We start from the raw sequence: 13,072 nt of genomic DNA, 5'->3' as shown, positions 1-13,072 counted from the left end.
ATACATGCTTTGGTGACCCCTAGACTTCATGTAAGATCTCTTTGCAGTCCTATTTTGTTTTTAAAAAAAAAAAAAAGCCAACACATCGGGGCAGCTCAGCTGTGAAACTACTGTCTAATAATCTTATTAATAGGTTATTTAATTAGGTGGGGGATTTTTTTTCTCTGAACCACCTTCCCATCTTGTTTTCCAATTATTATTTCTTTTCTTGTAAGGTGAGGAGAAATTCCATCTGAATGTGAGAACTCCTTTACTGCAAGGCTGGGTGAGCACTGGAACAGGTTGCATAGGGGGTTGTAGAGTTTCCACCCTCAGATGTTCAGAACCCAGCTGGACATAGTCCTGGGCAAGCTGACCCTGCTTTGAGCAAGAGGTTTGCACTAGGTGATCTCCAGAGGTCCCTTCCAACCTCAGCTGTTCTGTGGTTCTGAGAAGGCTGCAGGGACTGCTAGGGACGTGTGCTGGAGTACAGAAGAAAGGAGAAATGCACATTGCAAGGACCCTTGTTGTGGAGAAAGTCCCTGATAAAGGCTATGTTCAGTGTTAAACTGATAATTATCTTTTTTTAACTGTAAGGGAGTTTGTTGCATAGTACTCAGTGAAAAAAGGAGGGCCTTCTCCAGCACCAGTTCATTAACAACAGCTAAGGTGAGGAAACAATTTGGAATTAGCCCTGCAAAAGCACCTAAATGTTGTATTACAGGTGTTGCAGCACTTTGCAGGACAGCAAGATTTGGGATCAAATCCCTTTTCTGCTGAAGATGGTTCAACCATATCTTCCCTTCTCTCACCCTTACTGTGAGACCATCTCAAAATATGCTTTCAGTGGTGTTCCGCGGTAGCAGACCTAGCAGCTGAGCTGTTCAGCTTTTGGCACTGTCGCTGGCATTAATCACCTGCTGCCACATATGGTTTTGGTCTGTAGCTGCAGCCTGGGCTGCTGGTTGCTTGTTTATAGGACTTTAGCCTATTTGGGGGAGAAGATACCAGAGATGAGGAACTACTATCGAGGTTTAGAGCTCTTGAGCAGGGAGCTCTTGCTGTAGCTCCAGTCGAGCTCAGCCATGTACCTCTAGTATATGTATGGTGGTTTGTATGGTTTCGGCAAGGCAGGTATAAATTTCCGGTGTGCTCTGTCTAAAGTGCTCTGAAGACTCTAGTGCCTTCAGTTCATGAGGCCAGATGCCTGTGATGCACTTGACCCTCTCAAACCTGGAGAGGTCTTCCTGTGATTCTTTAACCTACTTCACAGTGATGTAATGTGCATCAGTAGTGACCCCATCTGCCTTAAAGCTATTAGTGCTGTCATCAGAACTGATAAACCTTTACAAATTGCCATGGCAAACTGTATTTTGCTTTCTGGGGGGAAAATAACTTTAGTCCTTCCAAACTATACCTTTTTTTGCCCATATTCATTACTGTTAGTATGTGATACAAACTGAACTGACAAGGAAGATGTTCTGGATGAGCTTTTGTTATCACACAGTGCTGTTGGTGATTTATCTCTTCTATTACCTTTGTTCAACAGTATTGCAGAAACTCATCTGCAAGGCACTTGCAACTTCTTACTTGAACTCCAATGTCTCTTTCCAGCCCTCCCTTCCTAAGTGTCCATCCAAATGTATCTCCCATCCTTGTGTTTTCACTGTCCTTGTACTGGCTCTCCCCAGCACTCTGCACTGTTTGCTCCTTGTCCTGACTTTCTTAACTCCTGCTTGACAGTCTGTTCTGCTTCCTAGCCTTTCTTTTCTTCGGGTTGCTGGAGATGGGATCCTCCTGTTCTCTTACCTCTTTCCAAAACCTTACTCTTCGTGCTACCTGTGCAAGACTCAACAGTGCTAGTGCTTCAAGAGCAACAAGGGGGTATCATCCAGTAAAAGCAAAACTCCTTGTAATGTACAGCAGCGAGACTTTGTTAACATTCGTTAGATTAATATATTCTCGGAACCTTCATTGGATAATACCTTGGATGCTGCTGTTTGAGACTTGTTAGGTCCCATTGGCTAGTTTCTGAAGAATATGGCAAAATTTGCTACTTCCCTTCTGTTAAGTTGTGAAGCTTTTTGAAGACAGTGGAGCAGAGTGGGCATCTCATGAGTCTGTTTAAGGTATCCACCTCCCTCTTTCCTAGAGAGAATACAGATAAGCTATTCTTCCTCTCCCACCCCTCTTCTCACCCCCACCCCAGCTATCTTAGCAGATGATGCCAGAAATCAAACTCCTGGCTAGGGCAAAAGGATGGACAGTAGGATTATTTTTTTTGTCGGTTCTCCCCAGATGTACTTCCAGAATAGAATTTCACTAGACTAGACTTTCAGGGATGCTGAATAACTGCATATATGCTATGCCTAAGGCTTTGACTCTTCCATGGAGAAAGTTCAATAGCATTATCTGTGAAATGCAAAGTCTTGATGCTCTTTGCCTGGAGACATGCTTGGACATATGATCCAGGGCTGTACAAGCCTCTGTCCCTGCAGTGTGAAGGAGGGAAAGGTCATATCCACTTTGCAGGTGGGGAAACTGAGGAGCAGACTTGATCAGGTAGTCAGCAATGGAGTTGGGATTTTGTGCTGAGCTTCCTGTGACCAATGCAGCAGATTCTTCCTGGAAGTAAAGGCTCCCTAAGCTGCCAGGAGGACTGGACACACCAGTCACTGTTGGGGGAGGGAGGTGGGAGGGAAGGGTAGAGCTTTATGCTTCCTGTCTTCAACTTGGCTGAGAGCATCTGTGATCACACCTGGACTTTTTTTCCTTCTTTTCAGGGATGCTTGAATACGACCCAGCCAAGAGATTTTCAATACAGCAGATAAGGCAGCACAAGTGAGTGTTCAGCTTCTTCCTATTAGTCATTCTCTTTCTGCTTCTTATGCTAATGTACCTGTGCTATTGCTCTCAACTCATTTTTCCTTTTGACAGCAGACACATGGAAGTCACTAGATATCCTTCCTCCAGCTCTGCTGGAGCTCTGGCAACCTCTACTTGGCTTTTTTCCTCCTACTAGAGCATCCGGTTAAAGCATTTGAATTGCTAACCAGTAAATAATGAATATGTTGAAAATATGTTTCTAGCATGACTGGTTCTTGAGAATTAAGGGTTCTGGATAATTTTTTTCAGAGGTCAGCTAGTACTAATGGAGCAGAAGAACAGGGGTTCCTGAAGGCTGGGTTATTGAACTAGGACTGTTTAGTAATGTGTGTTAGTTCTGGTTTTCTGGACAGTCTGGTGACAGAAATATCCCTTGGTATTTGCTCCATATGGAATCAGTATGTGGAGAAGTGTTCCAGGACAATAGGAAATTTTTTTCTTTCTCTTTAATGTCATATTCCTCCCTCATCCATATCCTCCCCCTTTATCCTTGCTATTGTCTGAGGGGGGGAAAGGCCCCGTTATCTCTGAGGGGGTTTTTTTGGGTTTGGTTTTTTGGTTTTGTTTTTTTTTTTTTTTAAAGGGTCTGTTTGAACATGCTGCCTCTGAGCAGAGATTTCCTGGGCGGATAAAAGTACAAGAACAAAAAGCATCATAAGGATGCTTCGTCGTGGAGGCTGCATTAGCTTATCTCCTATTTGAATAGGAAGTGCTTCTGAGGACACGCAGAGCTGCCTGCTGGACCACAGCTGCTCAGCAGAGGTCCTGCCTACAAGCTTGCCCAGAAAGCTTTTGGGAACCTTGTAAAAACAAAGCTCTGATCCTGGAAGGTGATGGGCCTGCTTTGTGCTGCCTGCAGGCAGGAAGAGTGCTATTTTCTTTTTTTCTCTGGAAAAAAACCAGCAATGGTAGCCATGTGCTGTCAGATGATGATCCCTGGTAGATGTTATGGCATGGAAGGCATCTGCAGGAGCCACAGAACAAAACCTGACAGGCTTGAACTGCACTGGTGTTCTGCAGAGGAGCAACTGCGACCTACCCCTGATGAAGATCAAAGAGGTTGGGGAGGCAGGTCTTATGTAGCTGCCTGATATTAATTAAGCAGTCAGGCTGGCGCTTTTAATAGTAGCCAAGCACTGTGCATTGGTTCTTTCACTGGGTCTGGGAGATGATAGGAGCAGGCATTTGCTTTTCAGGACTGCCTTTCCCCATGCACATGCCTCCCAATAATACTGGGCCGTAAAAGAGACTGCTTGGGGCTGGCCTGTTAAATGCTGCGTGGCATTTAAAGCACCATATAGAGCTGGTCTTCAAAACAATAGCTCCTGCTGTTACTGACTGTCCTCCCCTCTACCACTGAGGACTAGAGCGCTTCAAGGCAGCTAGTTCTAGGGTGGTGATCAGCTTGCCACACAGTCAAACCGATGCTTGGTCAGTAAGCGCTGTAAAGAGTACATTAGTAGGTGTTGAGAAAAGCACTGAAAGGACTTTCTCTGCTATCAGTGTTGTGGGTCCAAAGGCTGCAGTGAACTGCCCCTAAGCTTTGGGGCAGTGTAGTTGGTTCTCATGTGTCACTATCTGCTAGGTATTTGAGCTAGTTATCCAACTCTATATACTTGATTTTATACTTCTCCCATGTGGCAGTGAGTTTTTGTGTCAGCTTTGCCCAGCTGGAAGCAAAGAGGTTTCTCTAGAGACCCTGCCTGTAGTTAGAAAGCAGGAGAAACTAGAGCATGCTTCTGGCATGGAGGGCAGTCGCAAATCTCCCATGCACTATAGGCATAGCCTGCCCTCTAATTGGGCACAGCTGCTGGTGGTGAGGCTTTTCATCTCATAGCACTGAGAGTGCTGGAAGAAAGACTCTACCTGCAAACACAGGAGTGTTTCCAAGGCTTAGTCTCTTATTAGTTTTCTGTGAGCTTAGCCAGTGCTTCTTAACAGGCTTTTCTCCCCTATTAGTAATTGCCTCCTTCCTCCTGCTGTGGCATCCTAATAATTACATCAAGCACAGCAGAGCTTGCAGCCTTGGGCTTTGGATGTGTCTGTCCATCTCCTTTTTGTAGAGTAGCATTGTGCTAAAGAATCCAGTGTTTGGTTCTCTTGGCTTTTCTTTAAATAGAAGAGAAGCTTAGTCCTTATGCTTAACCTGACCCTGATTTTATTTTAATATTGAACAAAGCAATCGGAAGGACAGCAGGTAGCCATTCAGATATTGTCGAAGGGTTTTTTTGGAAAGCATTTTAGTAAGAAAAGACTTGATTTCTAGAATCCTTGGATTTCTAGTGTGTGGGGGAGTAATAGTCATTAATGATTTTGGGTTTCTCTACACTCCTCCCACAAAAGCATGTGTTAAGGCACAGGAACTAGACTATAGAAACATTAAGCGACTTACCCGGGCTGCCCTGCTGAGATGGATACTGGCTCAAACCAGAATTACCCAGTGCCTTTCTGTGCTGCTGGAAGTCTCCTTTTATGTCTTTGAGCTGATGTTACTGGTGACTTGCTCATATGGACAGCTGAGATTATCAAAGTGCACTGAAAATCAAGAGGAATAGCCCCCATGTCCTGGGCAGTGTTTTTTTGCATTGGAGCCAAACACTGCTAGACCAGGCTCGTGTCAGTGCGATGGGAAGGGGCCATGTTCCTCTGTCCTGTGGGGAAGGGTGATCCCAAGGGAAACATCACAGAGCAGGTGTCCTGCAGCCATGGAGCTGGGTGCTCAGGATCCACCCAGAACTGGATAAACAGTTTGCATTTCACCTTCCATAAAGTGATGTTTCTTGCTCTTGTAGTGGGATCAAGGATAAAAGGCTTAATCAGTGGGTCAGGGGAAACACTGAGAAGTATTGAGTGTTGCTCCGTGCAGCATATAGAGCTGCAGGAGGCAGAGAAGGCAGCCAGGCACATGTTTATTGCCCAGCAATGGTAATTCTGCCATTCCTCCCTTTATTCTTGCCAGCTACTCCAAATGCTTTTCCCCCCTGTAGCGGCAGCCCTGTCTGAAGAATGCTGTAGGAAGAGTCTGCTTAGTTTTATACCTGCCAGCTGCCTTCTTCCTCTCCTCACTTCTATAGGTAAACTCTTGTATCAAACTCATGTTTCTGTACTTCGTTTTAATTCAGCAGGAAAAAGTTAAATTCTTTTCTTCTTTGCTTTCAGAGGCTTTTCAAACCTAGTCAATCTCTGCAGTGCAGACCTATGAGTTGTAAATTGAAATGAATTAAAACTCTCTCAGCCTGTCATCTAAGAGTTTATGAACTGCCAGAAGCCCACCCCTGAATAACAATGAAAGAGCCTTGAAACCTGCTCTTCCCAGAAGGATCTGGATAGGATGATGTTCAATGGAAAACTGACACTTTTAGTTCACCTCTGAATATTTTGTACTCATGGGGCGGGGGTGTGGGGCAGTGAAGAAAAGCTGCCAAGAGCCAGGGAGTTAGCAGCCTGCTCCCCATAGATTAGTCACCATCTCCTCTCTACCCTGTGCTTTTGCTGAAGGGCTTAATGCTTGTACACTGCATTTTGTAACTAATTCACTGACCCTGCTGCAGCACTTAAAGTGATGAAGTGGATGCAGAATTCTACCTCTGTCCCTTGTTTCCAAGGCAACCATCTTGCCTGCCTTCTCCAGAAGTGTCACACTTAATTTGTTCAGTCATAGATACCATTGCAAGAGTTTATGCAAGAAAGGGAAGGCACTTCCACCTTTTATTAGTGGAGGTGCAAATTAACCTGCTGGCCTAGTGTCTTCCACTGACCTCCTGGAGGCTGCCGTGCCACCTTCCCAGGTGCTTTTGCTCACCCCAGAGTCTTCCCTGAGAGGCTTGGAGGGTAGCTGTTGGATGCTGTGCCATGCTGTGCAAACCCTGGGTACCAAAGCCATTGGAAATCTGTGTGTGTTGCCACTGTAGATTCCTTTGCAGGTGCTGAGCATGCTCCTTGACTTCGGTGCCTGAATCTGAGGGAGTGAGAGGGGTTTCCCTTTACCTCTGCTGCGGCATGTATACTCATGGGCTTTTACCATCCCTTCTTTGTGGTGTTAGGCAGTAATCTGCCCTTGGTGGGACACACACACAAAAGCTCTCCTCCTCTCCTTTCTTGCCGAGGTACCTGGGTCTGCCTTCCTTTCCTGTGGCAGGCACATGGAAGGAATCTTTGGTTCTTCTACCCACGTTCTGCAAATCAGTTTCATAATGCAACTGCGTATGGGGTGTTAAATGAATGTGAGTCTCCATCTGCATAGAACACCTCTCCTCATAGGAGTCTGAACTATCACCTTTGGTCCTAGCATCAACTAGAGGAAAACTGCTTCTCTTTCTTACGCATTTCTATTTTTTTATGAACCTGACTTAACTTAGACATCTCTTGACACTACAGGAGTTGGAGCAGTGATTGCAGGGATGCTGCTATATATTTATTGCTAGCCTGTGTTGCCTTTCCCCAGGGCATACTGTTGTGTGCCTTCCACGTTTGTCTGCAACAGGACTGAATTAAACTGGAATGCTGTTAGTTGCTTCTCGTGGTGACGGTGACCTTCCAGTAAGCTTGAAGCCCTTACATGGTATCATGGGAGGTGGAGAATCATTCATAACCAATGCTTGTTGGCAGGGTGGTGATCTGCAGCTTGGCATCTGGTTTCAAAGAAAATTGCCCATATACAAAACAAGCAAACTAAAATATTTGTGACCTAGAATGGGAAGTGAATTAGCTGTAAGTATTTGGAAGCTGCAGCTGTGCTTACTGATTCCTATTTTAACCTTGCTTATACCAGAACTTGAAAAGAGCAGAGTGATGACTTCTGATGTAAAATTCGAGCTTGGGAGCTGCATATTAGATGGGCTTATCAAGCATTGGTCAACCCAGATTCCTTTTTTCATTCAGTCCTTGGCCCTTGCTGTCTTATCTCCCTGTAGATTATAGAAACCTGTCTGGACACTAATTCTTAACTGGCAGGATCACAATTAATACTTCTGCTGCTGCTGTCTGGAGTTTCCATGCTTTGCAGGCATGCTTAACAACCTTGTAAAGTAGAAAGAAACAATCTCTTCCTACTGCTCCCTCCACTCTGTTTCAAAGGGCTGGGACTGGCCAAGAAACATTTCGCAGACAAGAGAGGAATCTGCCTCTCCCAGGGGATTTTCTGGACAAGGGACACTTTTGAGATCTGCAAAAGCTTTTGTTTTCCCTTAGTGTTAAAGCAGCAGTCTGTGAGCACCAGGTAAATGGCTATGTTTGTGCCAGTGTAGTTGGCTCAGAAAACATCAGTGAAACTGGGAATAAATGGTGAAATAGGGCACTCTGTCAGCAGTACTCTAATCCAGCCTGTGTTTTAGGGTCAGTGGTGAAGGCAGAGTGAGGAGGGACTTTATCTCATCTGCATCGCTGACTGATGGGAGAGTTGTGCTGTGGGAGAGTAGCTGCTTTCTGGCTTAGTCAGTGGCCAGTAGCTTCTTGAGCCAGATCAGGGCATTTGATGGAGCCAGTGGTCCTCAGCTGAAGAGCACATCTTCACTAATAACATTTAGCACCAGTGCAGAAAGCAGAATATCTGTCCCTGCTGGAAAATTGCTTGCCAGGAAATACTCTGCTACTCCATACAGAATTGCTTGAGGCTCCTTCTAAGAGGTCTTTGATTTTTCTTAGAACTTCAATGAATTTCTCTCCTCAGTCTATATCCTCATTACCATATCTGCATATGCAAGTATTTGAAATCACCTCCCAGAGGATGGAATCATTATGACTAGAGTACAGTGATTCAGGTTTCTGCTGTTAATAAAAACCTATTTTTACTCTCCTGGTAAGTAGGACAGAAGGAAAGAAAGAGACAGAGCTGAAATACAGCAAAATAAAAACACGAGTTGCTATAGACTTCTAGGCTTTCTCCCTTTAAAATACTCCTTTTGTTAGCAGTCATTCTGATCTCATTTGCCCTGTATATTCCATTCTCCTTAGGTCCCTGGTGTTTAGTTTGGATCCCTCTAGCTCCAGTGCCCCTGGCAAAAATAGCTGGTGGCTGTGTTGGCTCTTCTGTTCCTGTACTAGATGATCCTGCCAGGCTGGATCAGCCTGGGCTGAATTTGCTATTTTGGCAGTCACTTTCTTGATGAAAGCAGTCTCCCAAGGAAGGGAAATCAAATGATCAGATTAGGAGTGCTGTGTGCCATGCCCACCACCAAGGAAGCCATCTACAGGATTTGCTAAAACTGTTGGCCAAAATCTAGTTGTGTTGGACCTGCTCATGTCCTGCTAGTCCAGTAGCTGGGATGACCTTTTACTTAACTCTTGTAATGCTACTTCATGAACCGGAGGTCATACTTGACAAATTAGATCTGCATTTAGTTCTCTGTCACTTTTCTCCAGAGCAGGAGACTGACTTTAAAACTCAATCACTACAGAGAAAACAGTTCAAAGATGCTAATTGTGAAGCAGGGTTTCTGGATAACGGTTCACTCCTCCTTTGAATCCTAGCTGATTTGTCCCAATAGCTACATTTTCATTTGTTTATCTCCTAACTCCTTGCTTTTGCTGGATAGTTTTGCTAGAATGCCACTTTTTTTTTCCAGGCCTACTGTCAAAGCAATGTAAGACTAGAACAAAATTATAATTACAGTTCTGTGCAGGAGGTGCATCCAACCCTCACTTCCTAAAATGAATTTGGAACTGGAGTGATAAAAAACAGATGGCTTAGGTTTGTAAGAGCTCTTTGGTGACTGGCTTTGGGCCCTCCTCAATGGTTATTAGCCAGAAGTTACTGGATGCCTGTGCAAACTATGGAGGGGGAAGCACTCATGTCACATGAGGCTTGTTTAGGGCAGCAATCCCCAGGCCAAGAAGTATGTCATGAGGGCATAATTTTAGATCTTGCTCTGTTTTTGAGAGGTGTGTTTTCAGAGAGCCCTTAAGTTGCTTCCTAAAGCAGCACCCTTTTGTAGCCTAAAGTAAACTTTCAAAGTGTGGGGGGAGCTTAGATTTTATAGGCTGCCTCCTGCTGTGAAAGACTCTGAATGTCCCTTTGTGCAGGTAAGTGGCATCTACATAATATTTAGCAAGATGAGCACAAGAGTGCAGTTGATCTGGTGAGGTTTTTCTTTCCTTTGTTACTGTGCAAAGACCAGGAAGAATAGGTTCCAGTGGCTTAACAGACATCCAGCCCACAGCATAAAAATAGGGGGTTGATATCAGTGCCAATTCAAAAGTTTATCAGGAAAGAAGGCTGCAGTTCACAAGATTGTCCTACATGTGGGAGGTTTTGATGCTTTCTGACCCTTTGTGTAGAATGACCCTCCAGGGTATGGTGTAAGTAACAGCCTGATGAAGTGCCTCTGTAGGACAGCCTTTCTGCTAGCAGGGACAGCCAGCTGCTTGGCACACCACCTTCAAAAGTAGCAGAACACTACCATTTATCCAGGAGGGAGCAATGGATGGCTATCGCCTGACCTTTTCATTTGCTAGCCACAGGCAGCTGATTCTCCTTGCTGCAGGACATGTTGCAGGGGGAACAAGGAGTAGCAGGAGGTGTGTGGAGGCTGGAAATGCATGTTAGAAGTACCTAGGTCTGGAGGAACTTCTGTTCCCACCTGCGTTCAGGAGATGATCGCTAGGAGTGCGGAGGCTCCAGCAGTACTTCTAGGAAACTTTCGGTGCCCACATGCAGTGGTGATAGATGTCCCAGAGACAGTCTGGTGTTGGAACCACACTATGAAAGTGTGATAAAAATGTAAGAGGCCACCCATGTGGCTTCTGAGATGCTGATGTGATGCAAACCTGTTGGATTTTTGATCTGATTAAGAACAGCTTTCAGAGCTGATACCCTTTACTGGGCAGGTGGTAGCACTATGTCTACTTTTTCTAATGGTAATAGAAGTCCCTTGAGGCAGAGGTGGGATAAAAAGATAGAGTATAAGCATTTTTGCTGTGGTCTTGTTGAAAACTGCCTGTTAAAGGAGCTTGCGAGTAAATACCACTCCCCTTGGACCAACATTCTGCAAACTTTCTTTTCTCTTGTGTTTGATTAGCCTCAACTTTAGGCTAGAAGTTTCTCCTTTGCTGCTTGCTTTGACAATACAACTCAAGAGCTCTAGCAGCTCTGCTAATGTAGGTAGTTTTGGCTTGAGTTGGTGATGGAGAAAATGTTCCTGCACTCTGTTTCCAGACCCTGAGCTGCCCTTCTGTAGATGTCTTGCACTCCAGTGTGTCTTGCAGCAGACTTCAGTATGCTAACAGCTGGGCAGACTGTTAGTTTCTCCTTAGCTGACAAAGCACCCAGTGGATGGAGCATCTTGTGGAGTGGCATACATGGCTGTTGGTGTCCCTGCAGTGTGATCGGCAAGACAGACTTGCCTTTCTTGACACTTGCCTCTCTTTGTTATGACGCATTAAAAAACCTGCAGTGGCATAAAACTGGCCAGGAAGTTTTCCATAAACAAACTGCACATACCTTTGAATATTGGGATGGAATGGGGCCATCTCATAGTGCCAGGGATTTCTCTATGCCTTCTGAAAAGCGAAGCTGTACTGATGAAACTCTGCTCTTGGACTCTTTGCAGTTGGTTTCGTAAGAAACATGCTCAGGCAGAGGCTCTGGTGCCCATACCTCCCAGCCCAGAAACAAAGGACAGGTGGAGAAGTATGACGGCGGTGCCTTATCTGGAAGATCTGCATGGCTACAATGAGGAAGAAGATGATGACTTGTATGACATTGAAGATGATATCATCTACACTCAGGACTTCACAGTACCAGGTAGGAGAGAATGATGCTGGGTTGGGTAGGGCAGAAGTGGCTTTTTTTTTTGTCTGTTTAAAGCTTTTTAGGAAAGGCCTCGAGGTCTGAATAATCCTTTCAGCAGTGGAGGAGATTATTGATTATTAAGTGGTGTGAGTGACGCATAGTGAGTGAGCTATGATGCTCCGGATGCCTTGGTCCTTTATTTGATCAACCAGGATGCCCCTTCCTGTGTGTTACCCATATGCCAGTTTCCTTCCTTCATCCAGTAATAGCTTGCTCCTTGTGGACTCTGTTGTTTAGCACATTTAATTCTTTTGGCCAGTTTTGCTAGACTGAGTTATTTTGGAGCAGAGCCCTAAAATGACTCAGTGTTCAGAGTAGATGGCACATCTGGGGAAGAAGCGTGCTTGTAGCCTTATACTGAGACCTTTTTTCTGCTCCAGTCTTGGTAACTATCTGGTTACAGAACTGCTTCTTTCTTTATTAGGGATTTCCTGTTGTTTTAAGGTAAGCCAACTAGTAAGTACAGGGGCGTGTGTGGTTTTAACCATGCAGTTCTTACAAAGTGGTGGTAATCAAGTAGCTTTCCTTCTTTGGCCTCTCTGTACCTGTAAGCAATGTAGCTTGTGAGCAGAAGGCTGAAGGGCATGTCTGTGGTAAGACTAAAGACAAAGACTGCTCAGCTTTACAGTCATTGCAGCAGCGGTACTGCATGATCAAGGCAGCAGTTTCTTTGTCTTTCTGCCTGTGTTCTCACTGCCTACATCAACAGGACATGAATTTCTAGGTTAATTGCTCCAGCCTAGTTTGTTTTGGAGGGAAGGTTTCAAGTGCTGTTTGTAAGGATGCTGATTTACTTTACCACAGTGTAATTAGAGGTACCTGTGACTGACCTTTCCTTGTGATAAAGAAAGCCTTAGTTTCTGTAGTTCAAGACTAACCAAACTGCTTTAGTGTTTCCTTAATGATGGCCTGGTGGGCTTCTGTGGACCCAAGTAAAAGCAAGGTCTGGTTTAACCAAATCCTGCACCTGAAGACCTTGTTTTTCTCTTGGTTTCCTGGTTAGGCAGAAGTTGCTTTTCTGAAGCACTATCATGGAAGAATAAAATGTCAGGCCTTGAATTGTAACAAGCCTCAAATTGTACCCAATGCTCAAAATTTCTTTGGGCAGCAACTTGAAATAAGGTTGGCTTCCCAGGCAGTGCTTTCCAAGGGGAGAAGGAGAGAGGCTGCTTTGAGCCCAACTCGCTAGGCCAGCGCTTTGCTCTGTGCTGTATGACATCCTTGAGTAACAGTCCCCAACAGGGTGGCTGTTCAGATGTTCAGCCAAAAGGATATGTAGGTGGGTCAGAGGTGGAGCCTGCCAAGATGAAGGGAGCCTCATCAAAGTGAAATAGATCTATTTCCAAGTGCTGATTCACTGGTGACAGTCGGGTAATTTATAACCTTTTCTAATAGAACTAATGTCCCAGTGCCAGCTGG

General features: G+C 44.9%; 1 protein-coding gene across 1 annotated transcript in view; it reads left to right on the top strand.

Annotated features, from left to right (window-relative positions):
• Window positions 1-13,072, top strand: part of STK11 (serine/threonine kinase 11) — a 46,406-nt gene that overhangs the window by 23,594 nt on the left and 9,740 nt on the right. The window contains exons 8-9 of the mRNA XM_069790608.1: window positions 2,763-2,820; window positions 11,412-11,605. Of these exons, the coding sequence (XP_069646709.1) occupies window positions 2,763-2,820; window positions 11,412-11,605 (252 nt within the window). The remainder of the gene's footprint in view (window positions 1-2,762; window positions 2,821-11,411; window positions 11,606-13,072) is intronic.

This window comes from Haliaeetus albicilla, chromosome 8 (genome assembly GCF_947461875.1).
Source record: "Haliaeetus albicilla chromosome 8, bHalAlb1.1, whole genome shotgun sequence".
Lineage (NCBI taxonomy): Eukaryota > Metazoa > Chordata > Aves > Accipitriformes > Accipitridae > Haliaeetus > Haliaeetus albicilla.
Note: the sequence above shows the minus strand (reverse complement) of the source record. Positions and strands in the feature narration are given on the sequence as shown.